Source organism: Amphibalanus amphitrite, unplaced genomic scaffold (genome assembly GCF_019059575.1).
Source record: "Amphibalanus amphitrite isolate SeventyFive unplaced genomic scaffold, NRLGWU_Aamphi_draft 000400F_arrow, whole genome shotgun sequence".
In the NCBI taxonomy this organism is placed as follows: domain Eukaryota; kingdom Metazoa; phylum Arthropoda; class Thecostraca; order Balanomorpha; family Balanidae; genus Amphibalanus; species Amphibalanus amphitrite.
The window spans coordinates 377,683-397,885 of NW_024881894.1; the positions used below are offsets into that span (position 1 = coordinate 377,683).

Consider the following 20,203-nt stretch of genomic DNA (forward strand, 5'->3'; position numbering starts at 1 on the left):
CCGTCCTTGGGCTGCCGAATGATGCCAGTTCCACTCTGTTTAGCCCTGACGGCCGCCATGACCTCCCGACAGACGCAGTCCAGTCCGGCACAGTCCGGACCAAATCAGACCGGACTGGACCACATGGCGCCGGACCGAACCATTCTGATCCAGTTCAGTGTGACTCACCATTTCTGGGCCGGTGGCCGGCGCGGCCTCCTAATCAAACACGGCCGGCTGTCGGTCGGTCCGGCCCGATCAGCTGAGAACGTGACTCTATGTAATTTCCGGCCCTGCCCAGCGCGGTAGAGCCCCTCAGGGGCAGCCCACCACCCTGCCGATCCCACCAGCATCAGGTCCATCCCACCACCCGTCCCCATCTCCCATCAGGTCCGTCCCACCGGCCACCCCATCACCGTGGGTGATCGGTGATGACGTGTTTCGGTTCTTAGCCGGTGTCGGATCCGGCGACTGGAGTTCTGGTAGTGCGCGGCCTGCACTGTTCATTGTCCGGGCCCCGGGGCCCGGACTGAGCAGTGGAACACGGCTCCGCCACGCGCACCTGAGGACAGGATTGGGGGCTCCAGCGCTGTTTGTTATGAAGTCTGCCTGCGATTCGCCGAGTGGCAGTCACTGATGAAGGCTCCCGTACCTCATATAGCTATTCAGTCACGATGTTTTACAAGATGCAGACAGCGTAATTGCTGACTACAATCACAGCCGTAAACGGCTTGGGAATCGCAATATTTGTGCAACATAATTGTTAGCATTGTCTCTATTCAGAGTAATGCCTTTTCTTTCCACTGTTATTGAATCAGTTATGGGGTACTGGGGTAGGCATTATTCCATTTACAAGGTACTTGGCTGTGGAGTAGCGGATATCGGCACTGACTACGTGTGAAATGTTGAAGGTTTCAAAACTATTCATAAGGCTGATCACCGGACATATCGCAGTTGTGTTTTGTTTGCGTCTTGCCATTGTACTGCGGCTTCTGGCTAACGGACTGACCTAGGACTTTCTAGTATTGTCGTATGGTGGGGTCTGCCGGCCCAGACTGGCCTAGCCGCGCTCTTATTGTCGTATGGTGGGGTCTGCCGGCCCATCCGGACCGTTTATAGCTGACTGAAATGACCCATTCGTCCGCTGGCGCTCCCCCAGGCCGTGTTGGGTGTCAAGGCCGTGTTTTTCTGGCGAGCTGCTATTGTGTTGATAGCCTGGCCGCAGTAGGCGAATGATTGCTAACTCCTCTGCTAACTCCCAGGGACGAGTTTCGGCTGATAGCTCTGCCGCCACCGTTCTGCCTGCCAGTCACTCCATGTGGGTAAATGCTCCATCAGCCTGTATTCCCCAGCGGCCGATTTCCTGCTGATTTCCGCGGGCCTGTCGGAGGCACCTTGGTAACACCTCCCCGGCTCAGCTTATTTCCGTGTTCGTGAGCGCGCCGTGCCTCTGCCGCTGTTTTCTCCTCTGACGTCCCGTGTTTTCGCTCGTGGCCAGCACGCCCCTCGTTGGTTTATAGCTGCCGCCCGGACCGTAAAACATTTACCCACCCCAGCATGAGGCGCCGCGCTGTCCCAGGGACCACTGAGGGTCGCACGGGCCGCTCCCCGAGTGTGTGCTGCCACCCCTTCGCCGCAGTTTGCTCTAATGAGACGGTAGAGCGGCGGCGTCACATCCTCTGCCCACCCAAGGTCGGCCGACGACTCAGCGGCTCTGCGCAGCTCTGTGCAGCCAGCTGCTTCCCGTCACTCCCCGGATCGGAGACGGCTGCTGGTGACCGAAAAATGTCATCTCCAGCCGGCGGCGGAGGTCGCTGCTTCGCCAGCTGCGAGGGACGCTGACTGCTGAGTGCTGCGCCGTTGGAGGAGTCTGACTCATGCGGAGGTCACCTCTTTCACCAGCTGTTTGTGTCGGAAATACTGACCTCTCCGCCGCTCGGCAAGGATGGCACTGCTCCGGTGGTAATACTGATAGCAGTCCGCTGACAGGAAGGTCAAAGTACCGCGGTAAGGGGCACTGATAACCCGCTGTCGGTCAGACGCCGGCGGCGGTAGGCAGCTGGTCGCCGCGGATCTTACTCAGCCGGTCAGACCTCCCTTCCCTTCCCCGCGGCAGCTGGTCGCCTCGATCCCAACTCGGTCGGTCCTCTCGACGGCGGATCGATCTACCCCTACCCGCCCCCTCAGGGGAAGGGGGGATGGGGGCGTGGCTGTAGTCAACCGACACGTCTGCGGCGGCAGCGGCGGTGACACCGGTCGAGGCTGCAGAAACTGGGGGAGACAGGGCCGTCCTGCAGCGAGGGGAGTACCGCACCGTGCTCAGTGCCAGTTGATGCAATTATGGCACTCACAGGTGCAAAGGTACCGCATAACCGTATCGTGAGAGATCAAAGGAAGGCGGACGGCCCTCAGCACAAATGATCAAAGGGAGGCGAGATATGGGTAGTTGCCAATTATTCCCGTCTTACAATGATTCGATTGTTACTCAGTAATCGAATCGTAGGTTTCTTGGAACTCCAATAGAATCCCGTTGCTCTGCAGCCAGGCCAGTAATCCAATTGAGAGTCGCCGTATTGCAACGACGAATATCGGCGGTGAAAGTTCTCTGTGCGCGAATTGCCAATCAATGCGTGCCGTTTTCCGATCGTTCGGTGCTCTGAAAACGGGGCACTGCGGCCCGTGGTGTCAATTATGGAGCTGCTGATGAAACTGGGCAGATCGCAGGGTCAGCGCGCTACCGCCTGTCGATCGTTTGCACCTAGCCCTAACCCTGCTCCGTATCTGTGCCTGCGAGGGAAAACCAGTGAGCTGAGGAAATATGCGTTTAATACAACACACTCTAACATTCTTAACACTCTCACACTCTAAATTGGCTCACGGTTTGTGCTTAGTTCACTGGCGGCTGCCGCTGTTCTCTAAAAGCTCCTCTATCCTGTAGTTCCGGACCGTCCTGCCAATTCTCACACCCCGTCTTGTCTGGTTATACGGCCCCTCCCCGCTCCCCTGGCTGAGCGCGTCCTCCGGCGTGTGTGACCGCTCCGGCGTCACCCGGAACCGGCGGAACTGGGCGGCGCCGAGTCCGGAAATAGCGACCACTTCCGGGCCGGCCGGCAGTGACCCGCACGCACGGCGCCTTTGATCATCTTTCTCGGGAGTTAGGTAGCTCAGTGCTATTTATTGTTCACTCTGTTGCGTCATAATGCTAGTTGGCATATGATGCAAGGCCACTGCTCATTTCCGCAGTTGTAGTAGTTTCCTTATAGAAAATCTGGTGCTTTGCTTTATCCTCGGTGTTTGTTTGCTGCTGCCTGATGCGTCACCCTTCGCTGCCGTATGACTTCTGTGTGCTGTAGTTCTGTGTTTACTGAGTGGAAGGAAAGCCTACCTGAGTACCGGTCTGAGCCGCCCTCTCCGGTAGGGTCCGTACAGGCGCCGCGAGTCAGCGGCAGTGTGGACGCGGACGGACGGCGGGCGGCCCCGCCACTCTGTCACGGCAGCAGTCGGCTGTCGGACAGTCCCGGCCAAATGGGCGGCCGTTCCCCCGAAATGGGCCGCCACCGATTGGCTGCCAGGCCATCACTTGGCTCTGTTATAACGCCTGTAACACAGTTTCTTCCAAGGGCGGCTGCTGGGTGTAACACTCAGCGCTTCTCTGTGCTGGTGGATAGCCATTTTTTTTTTTATTCTTGCAGTCGAGTTTGACTAAAGACATGACCATATTATTGTGCGTTGTTTATTTTTATTTCCCGTTCGCCGATAGCTATAGGCGACTGTCGGTGTTGAATCTGGTCTCAACGGGTTTTCAAATCGAATCCCACCCTGAGCTCATTCGTTATGTTTATAAACGTGCGGCGTTCGGATGTCAACATTTCAGAATGGAGCTGACACTTTGGCATCACTACGGGCTGCGTCTGTCTGGCTGGGCTTGTGATTGAAGTGGTGTGTGGAGTTCCATGTCAGGCATTCTCTCATCCTCAGTATAAAATAACGGAGTGACCTTGAAAGGCATACTTCAGAAAGGGTTATTTTAGTAAGCCAGACGCCGTTCTGCTGGCTCCGCGTTATCGTTGAACCGATACAAGCCCCAATAAAAACAATATACACGGCCGTGTGCTGTCGGTATCGGAGCCGGCCGGTCAGCGGTCGCCTGGTGTCCAGCCGGACGGTCAGGCAGACGGACGGACAGACGTGCGGCGGCGAGTGGCTGGTCTGCCGGACCAGGGACGCTGCGCTGATCCCGATACCCTTCACTGGCGCCCCGCCGCCGCGCTGTCCTGTGACCCCAGTGTGTCCGCTGTGTCCCCAGTTTGTCCCCGCCGCCTGTCCTGTGGCCCCAGTGTGTCCACTGTGTCCCGTCCTGCGGTCTGCCGGCCCCTCTGTGCGTCAAACGGAACCGCCCGCGTGCCGCTTAGCAGAGGGCCTGGGTCTGTCTGCGGTCGGGGCAGGGCGGTGGAGACACCCCTCTCACTGTGCCCCCGCTCCTCTGTCCCCGGTCCACTGTCCTTCTCAGAGGAGACACGCAGTGTGGAGCTCGGCTCGGCTCGGCTCGGCCGGCGCCAGTCCTCTGCGGCCGCCGCGGGTCGGCTGACCGGTCACCGGGGGCGGCGCCGACCGGCCCTGACCTGACCCGCGGTCGGCGGCGGCGGCGGCCGGGCTGGTGCCAGTGGTGATGGCTGGTGCCGGTGGTGTGTGATGGCGGTGGTGATGGTGCAGTGTCGGTGGTGATGGTGACTGGTGCGGCCCGGGATGTACCGTTTCCTGTGGCGGGTGGTGACCGCGCTCTGGGAGCCGGCCAGATACGAGCCGCCGCCGCGCCGCTGGGCAGGAGGCCGACTGGGGTCAGTGCAGTGGTGCCAAAATGGTGCTGCTGGTGGATGTGGTGTGTGCTCCGCACTGCTGAAGCTGGGTGCCCTGTGAGAAAGGAGCGGTATGGCTCGCTTGCCGTCCAGTGGCAGAATGCTGTGTTTTCCGTTGTGCCAGCGTTTGGTTTTCTAATTTCTTCCTCGGACGGCCTTGGCGCCACGTCTCCTCACTACCCCCGGGTATCTCTGAGAGGCCTCTCCCGTTGCCGAGTCCCCGGGATCCTCCTCTCCCTTCACTTCTCTCATCTCCGTTGATCATCCGTCAGTCAGACGGTGCGGCGGGCAGCGACCGTTAGTGTGAGCCGGCCTCACGCAATGACCCCGGCACGCACTCCTCCCCCCGGAGGACGCCGCCGCCCGGTCAGCTGGTGCTGCTGGCCGGAGGACGGCTCCCGCTCAGATCAGCTGACCGCCGAGCTGCGGCGCCCCGCTGGCGCTGCCGGACTGTTCGACGGTGCCGATTCTGTCCCCCGCGGCCCCCCGGCCCCCTCGGGCCCCTGCCTACCCCCGGTGGGCCAGCTGACGGGCGCCATCGATCGGTGACACCGCCGACTCGGGCGGTTGAGGCGACCGCTGGGGCGTGCATGGTAACGCCCCCCCCCCGAGCGTCCCCCTCCCCCGGTACTCGGGGGCGCTCAGGGTCAGGGCTGTTTACCACGGCGCTGCCACCTGTCCTCAGAGCTCTACTGGCGCTGCCCGCTGTGGTAATCGTAGTTGTAGGGGTCGTGTAGTTTGACGTTTTACGGCCACCTGGTGACCATGTTATGACCAATAAACGGATCGGTGTTAAGCGGTAGGCCCTGTCGTTCTGAACAAAAGAAGCTACCATCCGACTCCATGTCTGCCTTTCGATGATGGTCAGTCTTTCTCTCAGCCTCAGCTGTGTGAGTCAGACCTCTGTTTGTTTATGTTCCTGTGACTTTCCGTCTCATGTTCTGGAGATGACAGGTGCTTTCGTGTCGAGCCAGCCAACCCCGTAAAACTCCACTCCCATTTGCCTGCATCTGACTATGTCCCGCCAGGACCGAGTAGTATATGTAACTGACTGTCTGTGTCGACAGGACCGAGTCGTCGCGGACGGAGGCGAGCGTCTCTGAGAAGGACAGCGCCGCCAGCGACGACGAGAAGGAGAGCATCGGCAGCGACGACGAAAAGGAGGAGGAGATCCTCGGCTCGGACGATGACGAGCAGGAGGCGCCCTCCGACTACAAACCCGGTGGGTGACCGCTGACCTGACCTGACCTGACCTGACCTGACCTGACCTGACCCTCCGACTACAAACCCGGTGGGTGACCGCTGACCTGACCTCCGTTAACAAACCTGGTGGGTGGCCGCTGACCTGACCCTGACCTGACCCTCCGACTACAAACCCGGTGGGTGACCGCTGACCTGACCTCTGATTACAAACCCGGTGGGTGACCGCTGACCTGACCTGACCTGACCTGACCCTCCGACTACAAACCCGGTGGGTGACCGCTGACCTGACCTCTGATTACAAACCCGGTGGGTGACCGCTGACCTGACCTGACCTGGCCTGACCTAACCTCTGACTATAAACCCGGTGAGGGGCCGCTGACCTGACCCTGACCTGACCTCCGACTGCAAACCCGGTGGGTGGCCGCTGACCTGACCTCTGATTACAAACCCGGTGGGTGACCGCTGACCTGACCTGACCTGACCTGACCTGACTCACCACAAACCCGGTGGGTGACCGCTGACCTGACCTGACCCTCCGACTACAAGCCCGGTGGGTGGCCGCTGACCTGACCTGACCTGACCTGACCTGACCTGACCTGACCTAACCTCTGACTACAAACCCGGTGGGTGACCGCTGACCTGACCTCTGTTAACAAATCCGGTAGGTGACTGCTGACCTGACCTGACCCTGACCCTCCTACTACAAGCCCGTTGGGTGACCGCTGACCTAACCTCTGACTACAAACCTGGTGGGTGGTCGCTGACCTGACCTCTCATTACAAACCCGGTGGGTGACCGCTGAGCTGACCTTACTCGACCCTAAAACAAAAAGGTCTGACCCGACCCTGACTCCGATTATAAGCCTGTTTCGTGGCCGCTGACCTGACCTGACTGGACCCGCTGGACGACTGTTTACCTGACCTCGAGTACAAGCCTGGTGTGAGTGGCGGGTGATGACACGCCTGACCTTACCCCGACGGGCGCGGTGCAGTGGTACGCGGTGAATGGAGTATCGATTTCAACACCGCAGTAAAGAGCGAAACGACGCGACCTAAAGTTCGCTGTGGCCGTTCATTGCATCAGCAGCTCGCTGAATGTTAAAAAATAAATGTAAAATGTTCTTCGTTGGCATGCGTCGTACTCTGAGCTGACTAAGTACCTACCTTGATGTTTTGGTGCCAGTGCCTCGGACTTTACAACATGCATTCCGCGTTCAACGCTTGCCTACCTATAATTTATCTAAACGGTTTTGTCTCTAACCATCTACGTGCTACTCGGAGCGAGTTGTGCCCCGTCCATGGACCTCTGTGTCGTGTAATTAGCTGTGTTTGACGACTTAGCTGGTCAGCTCGACACAGTGTTATGGGATGCCAACAATAATCGGTCAATGGACGTGGATGACTTCAATTTCGATCATTGGTGCCGGGAGCGGCGTCCGCACTCAGTGGCCCGAGTGTCGCACCATCCTGCCCGGCCGTGCGCTGTGTCATTGGTATACCCTGGATGGCAGTGCCTGACTGGCTGCGTGGCGCACGTATTGCCCGGGCAGCGACTGGGAGCAAACTTCAGCCTCGTGTTGGACGTATGGCCGGAGCGACGACCGGCCGGTCGGACAGAGCCGCTTCTGTCGCCGCCGGGGAGTGTCGGCGCCGACATTTGCCGCGCCGGCGATGACGGTCCGACACCTGGCCTCTGTCACTGTCAGACAGTTCAGCTGACAGTGACACCTGGCCCCTGTCACCGTCTGACAGCTGACAGCACTGTCGCCTCTATGAACTGCCCCCCTGTAAAACGGACTGCAGAGACACGGTAGCGGATTCATGTCCCTAATCTGGTTTGAAGTGTTGTCAAAAGTCGGTAGATAGGATCTGCTATCATCTGAGTCAAAGAAGCCTATTACAAAGTTCCTAGTGCTTCAAGTTGTTCAAGGATGATAGATGTTCTTGGGAAGGCATTAGGTAAATCTTCTATCAATTCTCGGAGCTGCTGGTTTGTTGTTCCTGTTTGGGTCGTTGCCTCGGTCGCCACTCGCAACCCCCCCCCCCTCCTCTCATCCCCTCCTCTATCAGTTAGTTTGATGACCCGATATGAGTAGCGGTTCCCGTTCCATCATAGTCACCGCACTACCCGGCGGCCCCGTCACCATTGAACACACCAGCATGCACCTCACGTGCGCCGGATCATGCACATGTGCACCGGGTACGCACGTGATTGGACGCTCCCCTCCCGGACACTCGCGAATTGCGGTGCTGGTGCGGCTGCACCCGACACTCTGCGCTGACCAGTGCGCCGCGCGGCCCACCCCACTGACGGACCGGCCTGCCATGTGCGTCACTGCACCCCCGCGGCGGCTGGCCGCCCGCTGCGGCTGGCCGCTGCCTATGGATGAGGACCGCTGCGGCGGCCGGTCCGGCTGGTCAGCAGCCAGTGGTCAGCGGTCAGCACGGCGGTCAGCGCGGCGGTCAGCGCGGCGGTCAGCGCGGCGGTCAGTGAGGGCCGCACCGGGGCCCCGGCCGGCTGGTGTGAGTGATAGCGGCGGCCCGGCAGCGCGGCCTGTGGGCAGTCACGCACTCTGTGGCGCTGTGAGTGTGGGTGGTGTGCCGGAGGACCGGGCTGTGCTCAGTGCGGGCGGCGCGGCGCTGGACGGTGGTCAGCCAGCCGGCCGACCGGCGCTGGACCCCAGTGGTGTGTGGCCGCCAGACCCCTCGCCAGTCGCCGCTGAATGGCTGTGATGGAGGCGCCGCAGCCGTGCCCGCGCCGGGCCGACCACGAGTGGGAGCGGGCCGCCGAGGCCGCCCTCCGAGACCCGGCCTCTGACCGGCACCGCTCGCCGCCGGGCTGGCTGCGCGCCGCCACGGGGAGCTCCGTCTCCGCGTCCACCCCCGCCTGTACGGCCGCCGTGACGCTGCTGGTCAGCGCGTCCGCGGCGGCCACGACCGTGACGGCGCTGCGCCGCCCTGACCCGCCGGCCGTGTCCGCAGGCGGCTACCACCCGGTGCAGATCGGCGACATGTTCCACGGCCGCTACCACGTCATCAGGAAGCTGGGCTGGGGCCACTTCTCTACCGTCTGGCTCTGCTGGGATATACGGTAAGCCGGCGGCGGCAGGGTGGGCGACGGAAGGGAGCGGTTGGCTCTGTGATGGGCTGCGATGCTGTCAAAGAGAACTGATACCTGTTTCGCAGTGGGTTACTATGTTGTGCGGTGGAGCAGCTCTCCCCTTTTTGTGGGTACTGTGTGTACGCCCCTGGGATTGTGTACAGTTCGTCCTGGGATTGTAGGCGGTTCCCCCTGGTTTGTTGGTATTCTGAACACCCTGTGATTGTACGCGGTACCCCCCGGTTTGCTGGTATTCTGTACCCGGGCTTATGCGCAGTTCTTCCTGCCATTGTGCGCGCCGCGACTGAACGGTAACTGGTTTACGTAATGCCGGCCAGTTGCATGAGTTCCTGAATATTTGACGGCGGCTCGCGCTTTGATATTCCGATGCAGATCAGCAGTACTCAGTTGTCATTGGCCCCACTATCGTGTCCATTACATGGCTTGAACCATTCGTGAATGGATTTACGAGTATTTCGGCTGCAGATGTGCTTCGAACGGGCAGCTGATTCATGACGGGACTGTATTGGTATGACTCGTAACGGTGTTATTACAACGTATGTACGTTTGTAACACTGAATAACTGTGTCATGATGCGCCTTTATGGGAGAAGGTTTTGTTATGCACATTGTAGCATATCACAATGTAGTGAATAGAATCGGTAGGATTACTGTAGACACTGCTTGCGTCCCAAAAGTACATAACTCAAGTTGAGAGCTTTTGTCCGAAGCTGTTCTCCTCTCTGTTTCCAAGTTGATGAGGTCTCGCCTCCCGGTGTGTGGCCCCGTTTACGCTGCACCTCTATTGTGACCCTGACCTTTGACCTGCCGTTTCGCCCCGCAGGGACAAGCGGTTCGTGGCCATGAAGGTCGTCAAGAGCGCCAGCCACTACACGGAGACGGCGCTGGACGAGATCAAACTGCTCAAATGTGTTAGTATGGCGGGCGGGGCGCCAGTAGGGCCGGTGACGCGAGCGCTGTTTGTTGTTTGAAACGCTGCCCCGGGCTCGCGGACCTGTCATCTCTGCTCCGCTGCTCCCTCCCTCTCTCTCTCTCTCTCCACCCTCCCCCTCCCCCTCTCTCTCCTGTCCGCGGATTGCGTGAGCCGGAACACCTTCCAGTGGGCTGGGCTGGGATGGGGATGGGACTCTGAGATACGGCCTTTGGACGCAGTATTCTGGCTGACGTCACCGAGGAATTGGACCCTTCGCGTCTGAGCGGCGCGGCTTATTTTTACTGGCCCAGGAGGAATGGTGCACGTAAGTCGCACGTCACCAATGCCGGAGCAACGGAATTCGTTGCGAGTGTGTTTAAATGGCCCAGCGCGTTTCCTGAGCTACGGTTGTCCATTTGCCAGATGAGACAGATATTGCCGTGTTATTGAGGCAAAGGATGTTGCTTTCATCACACAACTGGGTGCGGTTTATGTAACTGTGGGCCACCCCCTCCTCTCCTGCCTTCTGCCACGTGCCGCAGTGTCATTGAAGAGATGAGGCGAGACCGCAAGTGTGGCTCTCTGGGTCGTGGATCTCGCCTATACTGGCGTACTTTCCTCATTACTGAGCCGAACTTGGCATTGGTCTTTCCGAAGGGGGCTCGCGGCAGGGACAATTTGGAGGTTGGGAGCTCATTGCAGGGGTCACACAGAATTCCATTAGGATAAATATCAGGATTAGTGACTGATCCTATAGCCGTCTTTGTTGATTGAAGAAGCAACTGAATTCACTGAGTTTGAACCTTGGGGCTAGTGTTTTCAGTCGTGAGGTGTTACATCACTACACCCCTGTCGCGGTCGCCTGGTACCCGCGCCGCTGGCTGGCCGGTGCCGACGGCTGTGATCCGTCCCGGGCCGGGCCGGCGGGCGGTCCCCACTCGACGGACGGACGGACGGGATCCAGCCGAGAGCGGGCCTTTGTTCCGGCGCCAGCGACGGGCGCAGGGGGACGGTGGGGACGGGAATAGCCGCGGGGGTTACCACCGCACCGGGCTGACGATACCGGCGACTGTGATGGCTACTGCGGGGGGGGGGGGGGTTGCGAGCGTCACACCCAAACATTCACGTACTCAGGCATAAAATGCCAGTGTTCTGGCCCTGTGACATCCTCCGGCCATTGACACGTCCTCGCTGTAAAGCAACTAAAGCGTCTCCCGCCTTTTGCGTTTGCTGCTTTCTATCGGTCTTCCCGCCACCCTCGCAATGCTATCGTGAATGTATATGAATATGCACCTTCCTCTCGCGAGACATGTGTGCGTGTGTGATGACCTGAATTCTGCAACAATACTCATCCAAGGAGTGTATTGCCGCTGAAGTCACTGACCTGTTTCCCGCAGGTCCGTGACAGTGACGAGGAGGATCCGTCGCGGGAGCGGACCGTCCAGCTCCTGGACGACTTCAAAATCAACGGCGTCAACGGCACCCACGTCTGCATGGTGTTCGAGGTGCTGGGACACAACCTGCTGAAGCTCATCATCCGCAGCAACTACCAGGGCATCCCCATGCAGAACGTCAAATCCATCATCAAACAGGTGCGTGCGCCCGCCGGGGTTAGTGTGTGCTCTGGGGAGGGGTAGGCGGAGAGGCAGTGGTAGCTTTCCTAGGCTGAAGCGATACGCTCGGGGCTTGGGGCTTAGCTCTTTGGTGGACGGCAGGACCAGCTCGTGATGTTGAACGACGACCGCGTGCCGACCAAATGACTGGACCCGTGTGGTATGTTAATGTCCTGTTGAGTTACGGTATCCGTGCCAGGATGTGCTGCCGTCAGGTTTTGGAAGAGTTTAGCGGGGCATTACAAGGCATTACTGAGTGGGTTACGGGATTTGTACAACAGCTAAACGCTCAGCACCCCGAGCCGGGTCTCAGTTTGTTGTCGCTGTAGATTAGCCAGCGTTTTCACGAGCCGATCTGCTTGGTAAGCGGTGGATGCCGCTGACTGCTGGGGCGCGGCACGGAATGGGTGCAGCCGAAAATGGCCGGGCTCACCAAACCTGGACCCCGATGGGCGATAGCGTAGTACTGACAGCAGACCGGGGCGGTGTGGGTGAATCTGGGACCGTCCCCGCCGGCCGCCAGCTTGGCGGACACAGCTGAGATGCTGCTCCCCGAACCTCACGCCGCCCTTGGCGCTATCTCCGGGCACTGTGGGTTACGTCGGGTGTTTGTTGCCGTATCCCCGTTACATAATTATCGATTACCGCGGCTGGTCGCACTCCCGGGGTCTGCGAAGTTGGCCAGGCTGCCCCGCTGGTGGTCAATTAATCAGGCGCCGGGTAACAGCCTGTCCCAGTGAGCGCGTCAGCCGCTGGGTTGGGCCTGAAATGGACGGCCTGCCAGCCCGGGTGTTTGAGGATGGTGGTCAACATTGGTGCTGGACGAGGGCGAAGTGTTTTCCATTCTCGTCACATCGACCGCATGCTAGGCAAGGGGTGCCGATGACTCATGCTGTTTATAGTTACTGACGGTGACCCTGAACTGCAGTCTAGTCTGATTGCTCAGCGGAACGTGACCACTGACCACACACACACACCTGTTCAATGTTCATACCTAGTTGCCTTTCCATTTGTTCACTTCACTTCCTTCCGTTCATCTCCATTTCGCTGTACTCGTATGTACCGTTGTTTAATTCGGTTACTGCATGTGTAACTGGTTCGGCTGGTTATCGGTTACGGCCTTTGATTTCGGTTGCCCCCGGTTCCTCGACTGACCCCGCCGTTCGCATGTGACAGGTGCTGCAGGGCCTGGACTACATGCACACCAAGTGTCAGATCATTCACACAGACATAAAGCCGGAGAACGTGCTGCTCTGTGTGGACGAGGCGCAGGTGCGGCGGCTGGCCGCCGACGCCGCCCAGGTCCAGAAGATGGGACTCAAACTGCCCGGCTCCTTCAGTGAGTAACCGGGGGACGGGACTCAAACTGCCCGGCTCCTTCAGTGAGTAACCGGAGGATGGGACTCAAACTGCCCGGCTCCTTCAGTGAGTAACCGGAGGATGGGACTCAAACTGCCCGGCTCCTTCAGTGAGTAACTGGGAAAAGGACTAGAATTGCTGTCCGGCTCCTTCATTGGGTTAGGCGGGAGAGATAGACTCAACCGCTGTCCCTTCAGTGAGTTGAGAGGGGGAGGGAGATAAGGCCCAAGCTGCCCGGCTCCTTCAGTGAGTTACAGGGAGATCAGAGATGTAATGGCGGACCGTGTATATATGCAGACGAAAGACCTGTCTGATGCTGGCTTCTTTCGTTCGTATGTCTTTTGTCTCATGATTATTGCGATGAATTCAAAACGGGTAGCAAACAGTTGTTTAAGCAGACGTCATGCTGACGCTCCCCCTTCCGTTCGGCAGTGGCCACCACACCAAAGCACCTGCAGCAACCCGACCCGTCCACACTCACCAAAAACAAGAAGAAGAAGCTGAAGAAGAAGGCCAAGCGGCAGGCCAAGCGTCTCGAGCAGATGGCCGAGCTGACGGAGCAGTGGGAGCGGGAGCACGCCGAGGCCGGCGCCGCGACTGCTGCCGCCTCCGGCCCGGAGTTGAACGGAGCCGCCTCTGAGAACGGTGCCGGCGGGCAGAGCAGTCAGCCGGCGGCGGCAGCGACCAACGGGACAGGGAAGGACGGTCCGCCGGCGGCCACCAACGGGACGGGGACGGACGGCCCGCCGGCTCCCACCAACGGGACGGCGGAGGCGAGCCCGGCGCCGGCCGCCGCGGACTCGTCACCGGCAGCGGACCCGACACCAGCAGCAGACCCGGCGCCGGCCGCGGACCCGGCGGCGGCAGACCCGGCGGCAGCAGCAGATCCAGTACCGGCAGCAGACCCGGCGCCGGCGCCACTGCAGAACGGCGCCGCTCAGCCCGCGGCGGACACACAGGAGGAGACTAAGGTGAACGGAGACGCCGCCTCCCCGCCTCCTCCGGCAGAGGGGGAGGAGGACAGAGCGGTGGAGAGGAGGAGGAGGGAGGCCGACCACCGCCGGAGGCCCGAGGACGAGCCGCACGACCCGCGCGACCGCACCGACCCCAGTGCAGAGGCCGTCAAAACCGGTGAGCAGCGCGCAGGGGGTAGCTGGGGAGGGCGGGGTACGAAAACTCTCTGCCCGTACTACTGCCAGCTTTAACATTGGAGACTGCATCCCGGATGATCTTCAGCTAATTGCGTTTCCTTGTGTGCGATAAACATTTTGCATCGTGGATTTCTAACGTCTCTTTTGTTCTTGTTTGATATTCAACTGAAACCTTTGAGTGTAGAGTGAGCACTACAATTACTGGTCTCTACATCAAAGGCTGTCATCCACAATGAACTGTGGAGTGCTCCCTCACTATCCACTGCTGTAACTAGCTGAATGCTGCGCCGCCCTTGCCGAGCCCGCCGCTGTCGGCCGCGCCTAACCCGTCCTGCGCGCACGTGCCCCTCCGCAGCGAACCGCCAGAGTCTGGCCAACATGGAGGTGGGCATGGTGGAGCACGCGCAGGGCGGCGAGACGGTGACGCTGCCGTACGACCTGGAGGAGGCGGGCGCGGCGACACCGGCGGCCGGCGGGACGGCGGTGGACAGCGCTGGGGCGGCGCCGGCGCGGCGGGCCGAGCAGGGCGCCGAGCCGCCCGAGACACCGGCGGCGGCAGACGGTCAGTGGACAGTTCAGACGGGGGGAGCAGGAGGACTAATCAGCGGCAGTCAGCTGGCGACTGTGGATACTGTGGGGCATTCAGCGAATGTCAAGGTTATCCCAAGGTTTGTCGTTTACCTGAGGAACATCATATCTTACCCCTTACCGCTGCCCGACGTCGTCACCTTCATTCTTTCCTTCAGTCGCTTTGCCTATAACTATGAAACTATCATTTTCCTATATAACTATCCCAGTATTGTCCTCACCCAAACGACCCACCACTGACAGCGTCCTCCCCAGGCTCGTCTCCTTCCCCAGACGGCTCTGTTCCTGCTCCTGTTCCGGTCTCACCTCCTGCTCCTGTCTCGGCCCCGTCTCCGACTCCTGCCGCTCCTGTCCCACCTCCTCCCGCCCCGGTGTCGCCGCCGACCTCCGCCCCGGCGGCGGGCGGCTCGCTGTCCGACTCTGCGCTCCTGGAGCCGCCGGCCCGCCGGCCGCTGCTGCCGCTGGACGCGTGCGGGGACGGCGCGCCGCCACCCGCGGACGGAGGAGACAGTGACGGCTGGGTCGATATCGAAGGTTGGACGGGCGCCGGGGGTGTGAGTGGGTGATGGACGGGATGGGAATTGGGATGGGTGACAGGGGAGGGCTGGTGGGGGCGTAATTGACATTAGAAGTTGGTAGGAGGGCGGGTTGGGACGGAGGTGTCTTGGGAAAAGTTGAGTCGCTTTGAAAAGTTGGCAGGTTGAAGTATGAGTTGGAGTAATTATATGTAGCCTGTTTTGTCAATGCATGTTGTGACTAGATGCCGGCAGCGCTCGTGCGTTGCCTTGGGCCAGAATTGGAGGATCCATAGCCCAATGACTTCATTAATAGCGGCTGCGCCATGCCATCTTTCTGTTTCTTATAGCGTGCGTCTAGTTCTATCAGTGTACCGACTTTTGTGTCGCTAGATCGACGTTTCCCGGGATCAGAGGATCCCTCGTCAAAACCGTTATCCGCCCCCCGCACGCGCAGCTTGCACCCCTCAGATATCATCTCGCCGGAATGTCGTGATCAAATGTATTCTTCTTATGACCTGCAAGTTTTGAACCAGTTAGAGCTGCCGTTTACCCTGCAGGCGTGGCAACGTACGAAGGGGTGCAATCGGCTTGCACGTGCATAGCTCATGCACCACAGAGTTTAGCTCAACCAAATGTGCATTATTTTGGAGGCCTTGCCTGGGACTACCATTGAACCGATTTTGAGGTTGATAGCTTAAAATTTCTTTGAGCCAGAGGACCTCACGTCAAAACGGTTTTCCGACCCCAGCACGTGCAGCCTGCACCCCTCGCAGACGGTAACCCCCCTGGAAACTGGTTCAAGGTGTTACCGATGTGTCCCGCCAGTATGGCTTTGCCCGTGACCTCCGGTTGACCTGTAGCCTTGACAAAAAATTTCGTGTCACCGAAACTTTGAAGCGGAATAGCATGTGCCACGAAGCACCGAGCGAACCGAGGCCAGCACCAAAAGTTTACCTCGCCGGAGACGAATCAAACGGTCCCACTTTCGTCCCGATCGGTCCACCCATTTTGACTCCAGGTCCAAAAAAGCTTGGACAAACTCACACACATACTCACTGACAAACAGGTTCAGCCGAACTTTTTTTCAGCGACCCACCAATGGGAATTTCCGGATGCAAAAGCATGCTATCGCATGCTTTTGATCCTCCAATTCTGGACTACCAGGGTACTGGGTATATTGTGTGTTTATTGAGTAAAGGGCTGAACCTGAAGTTCACGTAATGGGGAACATGGTTTGATGTAGAATATCTGTGAATGGCGCTGGCAACAGCGCGGAAATAGTTCGGAGCTTCTGGAGTAAGGCTGTTGTGTCCATCTAAGTATCAGGAGCTCTGGCCATCATTTGGTGACGTTTCATTTGACAGACGATCACATAATTTGTGAGGTGGCCTGATATTCGGTCTGGGACCCGTCTCATTGAATGAACGAGGCCATTCGCTGGGGTTTGTGGGCTGGAACAGTAGGTCGTAGGATGTGCCTGTCAATGGTGTCTGCAGTCAGAGCCGAGTCCCCCCAGTGGCCGCGGGGTATGACGGACGGCCCAGCCGATGTCCGCCGGGCCTATTTCGGGCCGTGTGGACGGGTCGCGGTGGCCGTCTATGTTGTTTATGGCGCTCATTTAGTGCCGGCCGCTCAGTGGGGCTGACTTTGCGTCAGGTTCCGGGGACTGGCAGTCATGGGGTGGGGCAGGGACGCCATCCATTGTTCTCACTGGGTGCTTCAGTCGCGTAACAAGGCCCTTATAATCCGGTGACACTCTCCCCCGATTTAGCTGTTCTTTACCATTCTGTCCTGCACTACATTGCTGTTCAGTATGCATCAGCTGTTCTGCTGGTGTCTGACCGCCTACCAGCGCCGCCGACCTGTCCTCAGTTCAGTCCTGTCCTGCCCGCCTCTGACCTCCCCTCCTGACTCCATGCGCCGCCTGCCAGAGGACGAGGAGGAGGTGGACTCTGTCCCGGCGCCCGCTCCTGTCCTCTCCCCCGGTCCCACTCCCCGCTCGGTGGGACAGTGGGACGGACCGCCCGGGTCGCCCGGCGAGGTGATCGCTCCGCTCCCAGGTACGGCCACGGCTCGATGTGGTGTGTTATGGTGGGAGCGGTTTTCAGTGCTGACGGTACGAGGCTGGGACAAAACGGGTGATATCGGGCAGTGCGCTGTGGCTATTATTATGTGTTTGGGTATTGTTCGTTGTCGGAGAGACAGACTGTTCAGGGTTCTCCTATGACCAATGTGTCTGTGAGTAAGACGTTTAACTGACTGAGCGGAACCATCTCTTCCTTTTGTGTAGCGGCCGACTAATAATTTCATCTTGGACTGTGGTATGTCAGCCCCGTCCCGCAGCCGTTCCGACCCGTGACCGTCCTGCCGCCCCTCCCCTGTCCTCCTGTCCTGCCCGGCCCCTCACTGACGCTCCGTCCCCCCTGCCGGCAGACGGTGCCGGCACGGCGCGGACCGGAGCCCCGCCCAGGAGACCCGACCCCGTGCACGAGGTGTGCGACATCCAGGTTAAGATCGCCGACCTCGGAAACGCCTGCTGGACGGTACGTGGAACGGGAGGCCGATGGTGGTAGTGGTGAGGGTGGTCAGGCGGTCCGTGGACTGATAGCGTGACGGTGTTGATGCCTCAGTCGAGTCTTCACGGGGCTGATCGGACTGCTGGGAGATATATCACTGAAGGATACACGCAGCAAGAACTTTGTCCGTTAGCTCGTTATTTTACGTAGAAATTCCTAATTAGAATATCAATGTGTTCTGTTGTGCAAGTGTTTGACGTATCATCTGCGCATTTTCTAGAGAACCTGACCTGTGCTGCTTCAGTTCCGCTGTCTGGAGGTGCTGACCTGACCTGACCTGATCTGCCCGCAGCACCACCATTTCACGGAGGACATTCAGACGCGCCAGTACCGGTGCCTTGAGGTGCTGCTGGGCGCCGGGTACGGTCCCCCGGCCGACATCTGGTCCACGGCGTGTATGGCGTTTGAGCTGGCCACCGGCGACTACCTGTTCGAGCCTCACACGGGTCAGAACTACAGCAGAGACGAGGACCACATCGCGCACATCATCGAGCTCATGGGAGACATCCCCAAACGGATAATGTTCAGCGGCAAATACTCGCGCGACTTCTTCAATAGGAAAGGTACGTGACAGACGCCCATCCGGGAGCTGATGACCCATAGACCCATACTAATTGTAATTCGTTGTCACTGTAATTCCACTGCTGAACCCTTTCACTCACATATTGTAAATGGGTCCAAATCAGTTGAAGTCGCATCATGCAGCCTCGATCCGCGATTCATCATTCCCATGATGATGATGCTGATCGGTTATATTCGCCCTCGTTCAGTCTGCTCATACAGTCTGATCACACATTAGTTCCCTACTTGCTGTGTTTGTGTCTGTTCTCTGTGTCTGACGGCCTCCCCTCTCTCCTGTCTCGTCAGGCGAGCTGCGTCACATCTTCAAGCTGAACCCGTGGGCGCTGCACGAGGTTCTGATGGAGAAGTACGAGTGGCCCGAGGCCGAGGCGCACGCCTTCGCCGAGTTCCTGTTGCCGATGCTGCACTTTGACCCGGAGCAGCGCGCCACGGCTGCCGACTGCCTGCGACACCCGTGGTTCGACTCGTTGTGACGCGGCGCGGCCCGGCCGCGGCCGCCGCCCCAGACGGCCGGTATTTTTGTACGCTGAGCGGCCGGCGGACGCGCGCGGCGCCCCATAGCCCAATGATGTGACCGGCGCCGCGCAGACGTGATTGGCGCACGGTGTGTGCGTTTATGGCGCACCTCTGCACCGGCCGACTGTGACGAGTGTGGCGCGCCCGTTCGCTGCGGGACAGCTGTGACGCGCGGCGGCGAGGAGCGGCGCGCGCGCGGCGGCCGCTCGGTTGTGAGACGGACGGTCCTCGCGCGGTGAAATGAACTCTGCCGCCCGGCGGCCGGGGACGCCCTCTGTGAGACGCGTCTGCCCGGCGGCGGCCGGAGCGGGCCGCGGGTCCGACTGCCGCCTCAGTGACTGCCGGCGGCCAGCACTGCCCTCACCTCAGCCAGAGAGACGGACGGCCGGCCGCGACAGGACCGAACACAAACGACTGGACCTCCCACTGCTGCACAATCCCGACCGGCCGAGCGGCGCCGCCGAACACGCGGCAACACGCCACCGGCACACGGGCTCGGACGCTTTCAGTGAAATGCCTTTCGTATTGTTTCTGATAGGGTAGCGTTGCGTGTGGCGAACAGTCCTGACGTCTGAGCGGGTTTCAGCTGTCATTTGTCGTTGATTTTCGCCCGGCGTCCGGCCGGCCGACGGCTGCTCACGGTAGCCGATATTGAACACGCCGTGCTGATGCTGTTCACGCACGGCCGCACTGTTCTCCCTACCTTTGTGGCTGGTTCATGTTCCGTTCAGTTGCTGCTTGATGGACCCGAATCGGTAGTTAATATAGGTTTCCATGATATCTGCGTTTCATCTGGTTCAGTCAGCCTTCGTCGACGCATGAATATCTGGCCGGCTGTCAACTTCTGGCGGCCGCACCACTGAGCTGCTATTATACTGCCAGATTTGAGCCTTCTCAGCTATCATACGTTTTACGTTTTGTCACTTGTTACATGGTTATCCTTTGCAAAACAGGCGCCGGCTGATTTATCATGCCTACAGGGGTATAAACTAGGCACTAGCAAGACCGATAAGGACCTACCAACGACGCTGTCACGCTTTATTGAATGGATGCCTATCAAAATTGTCCTAAAACATATTTCAACGCACAACTAGCGACTCATGGCTATTTGTCGTTGCCATTGCAAATAAAATCAGGGGCCGTATTCACGTCGACTTCGTAAGTCGATTTTCTTTCGTAAGTATAATTTGGTATTCACGTCGAGACTTCTTAAGTTTTTATCGACGGAGT

The 20,203-nt window shown here is 59.2% G+C and overlaps 1 protein-coding gene across 5 annotated transcripts in view; it reads left to right on the forward strand.

The window, feature by feature from the left end:
* LOC122390556 (SRSF protein kinase 3-like) overlaps positions 1–19,751 on the forward strand; it is a 46,326-nt gene extending 26,575 nt beyond the window's left edge. For 4 of the 5 annotated variants that reach the window (XM_043383628.1, XM_043383630.1, XM_043383626.1 and 1 more), the window contains exons 3-12: positions 5,903–6,057; positions 9,020–9,128; positions 9,981–10,068; positions 11,468–11,662; positions 12,860–13,022; positions 13,475–14,173; positions 14,549–14,755; positions 17,733–17,842; positions 18,168–18,438; positions 18,743–19,751. In XM_043383628.1, coding sequence (XP_043239563.1) covers positions 9,049–9,128; positions 9,981–10,068; positions 11,468–11,662; positions 12,860–13,022; positions 13,475–14,173; positions 14,549–14,755; positions 17,733–17,842; positions 18,168–18,438; positions 18,743–18,930 — 2,001 coding nt within the window. In that variant the 5' untranslated portion in view covers positions 5,903–6,057; positions 9,020–9,048 and the 3' untranslated portion in view covers positions 18,931–19,751. Of the gene's footprint in view, positions 1–4,500; positions 4,818–5,902; positions 6,058–9,019; positions 9,129–9,980; positions 10,069–11,467; positions 11,663–12,859; positions 13,023–13,474; positions 14,174–14,548; positions 14,756–17,732; positions 17,843–18,167; positions 18,439–18,742 lie in introns of those variants that run through there. The other variant, XM_043383627.1, reaches the window with a different exon arrangement.
* The last annotated feature ends 452 nt before the right edge of the window (positions 19,752–20,203 follow it).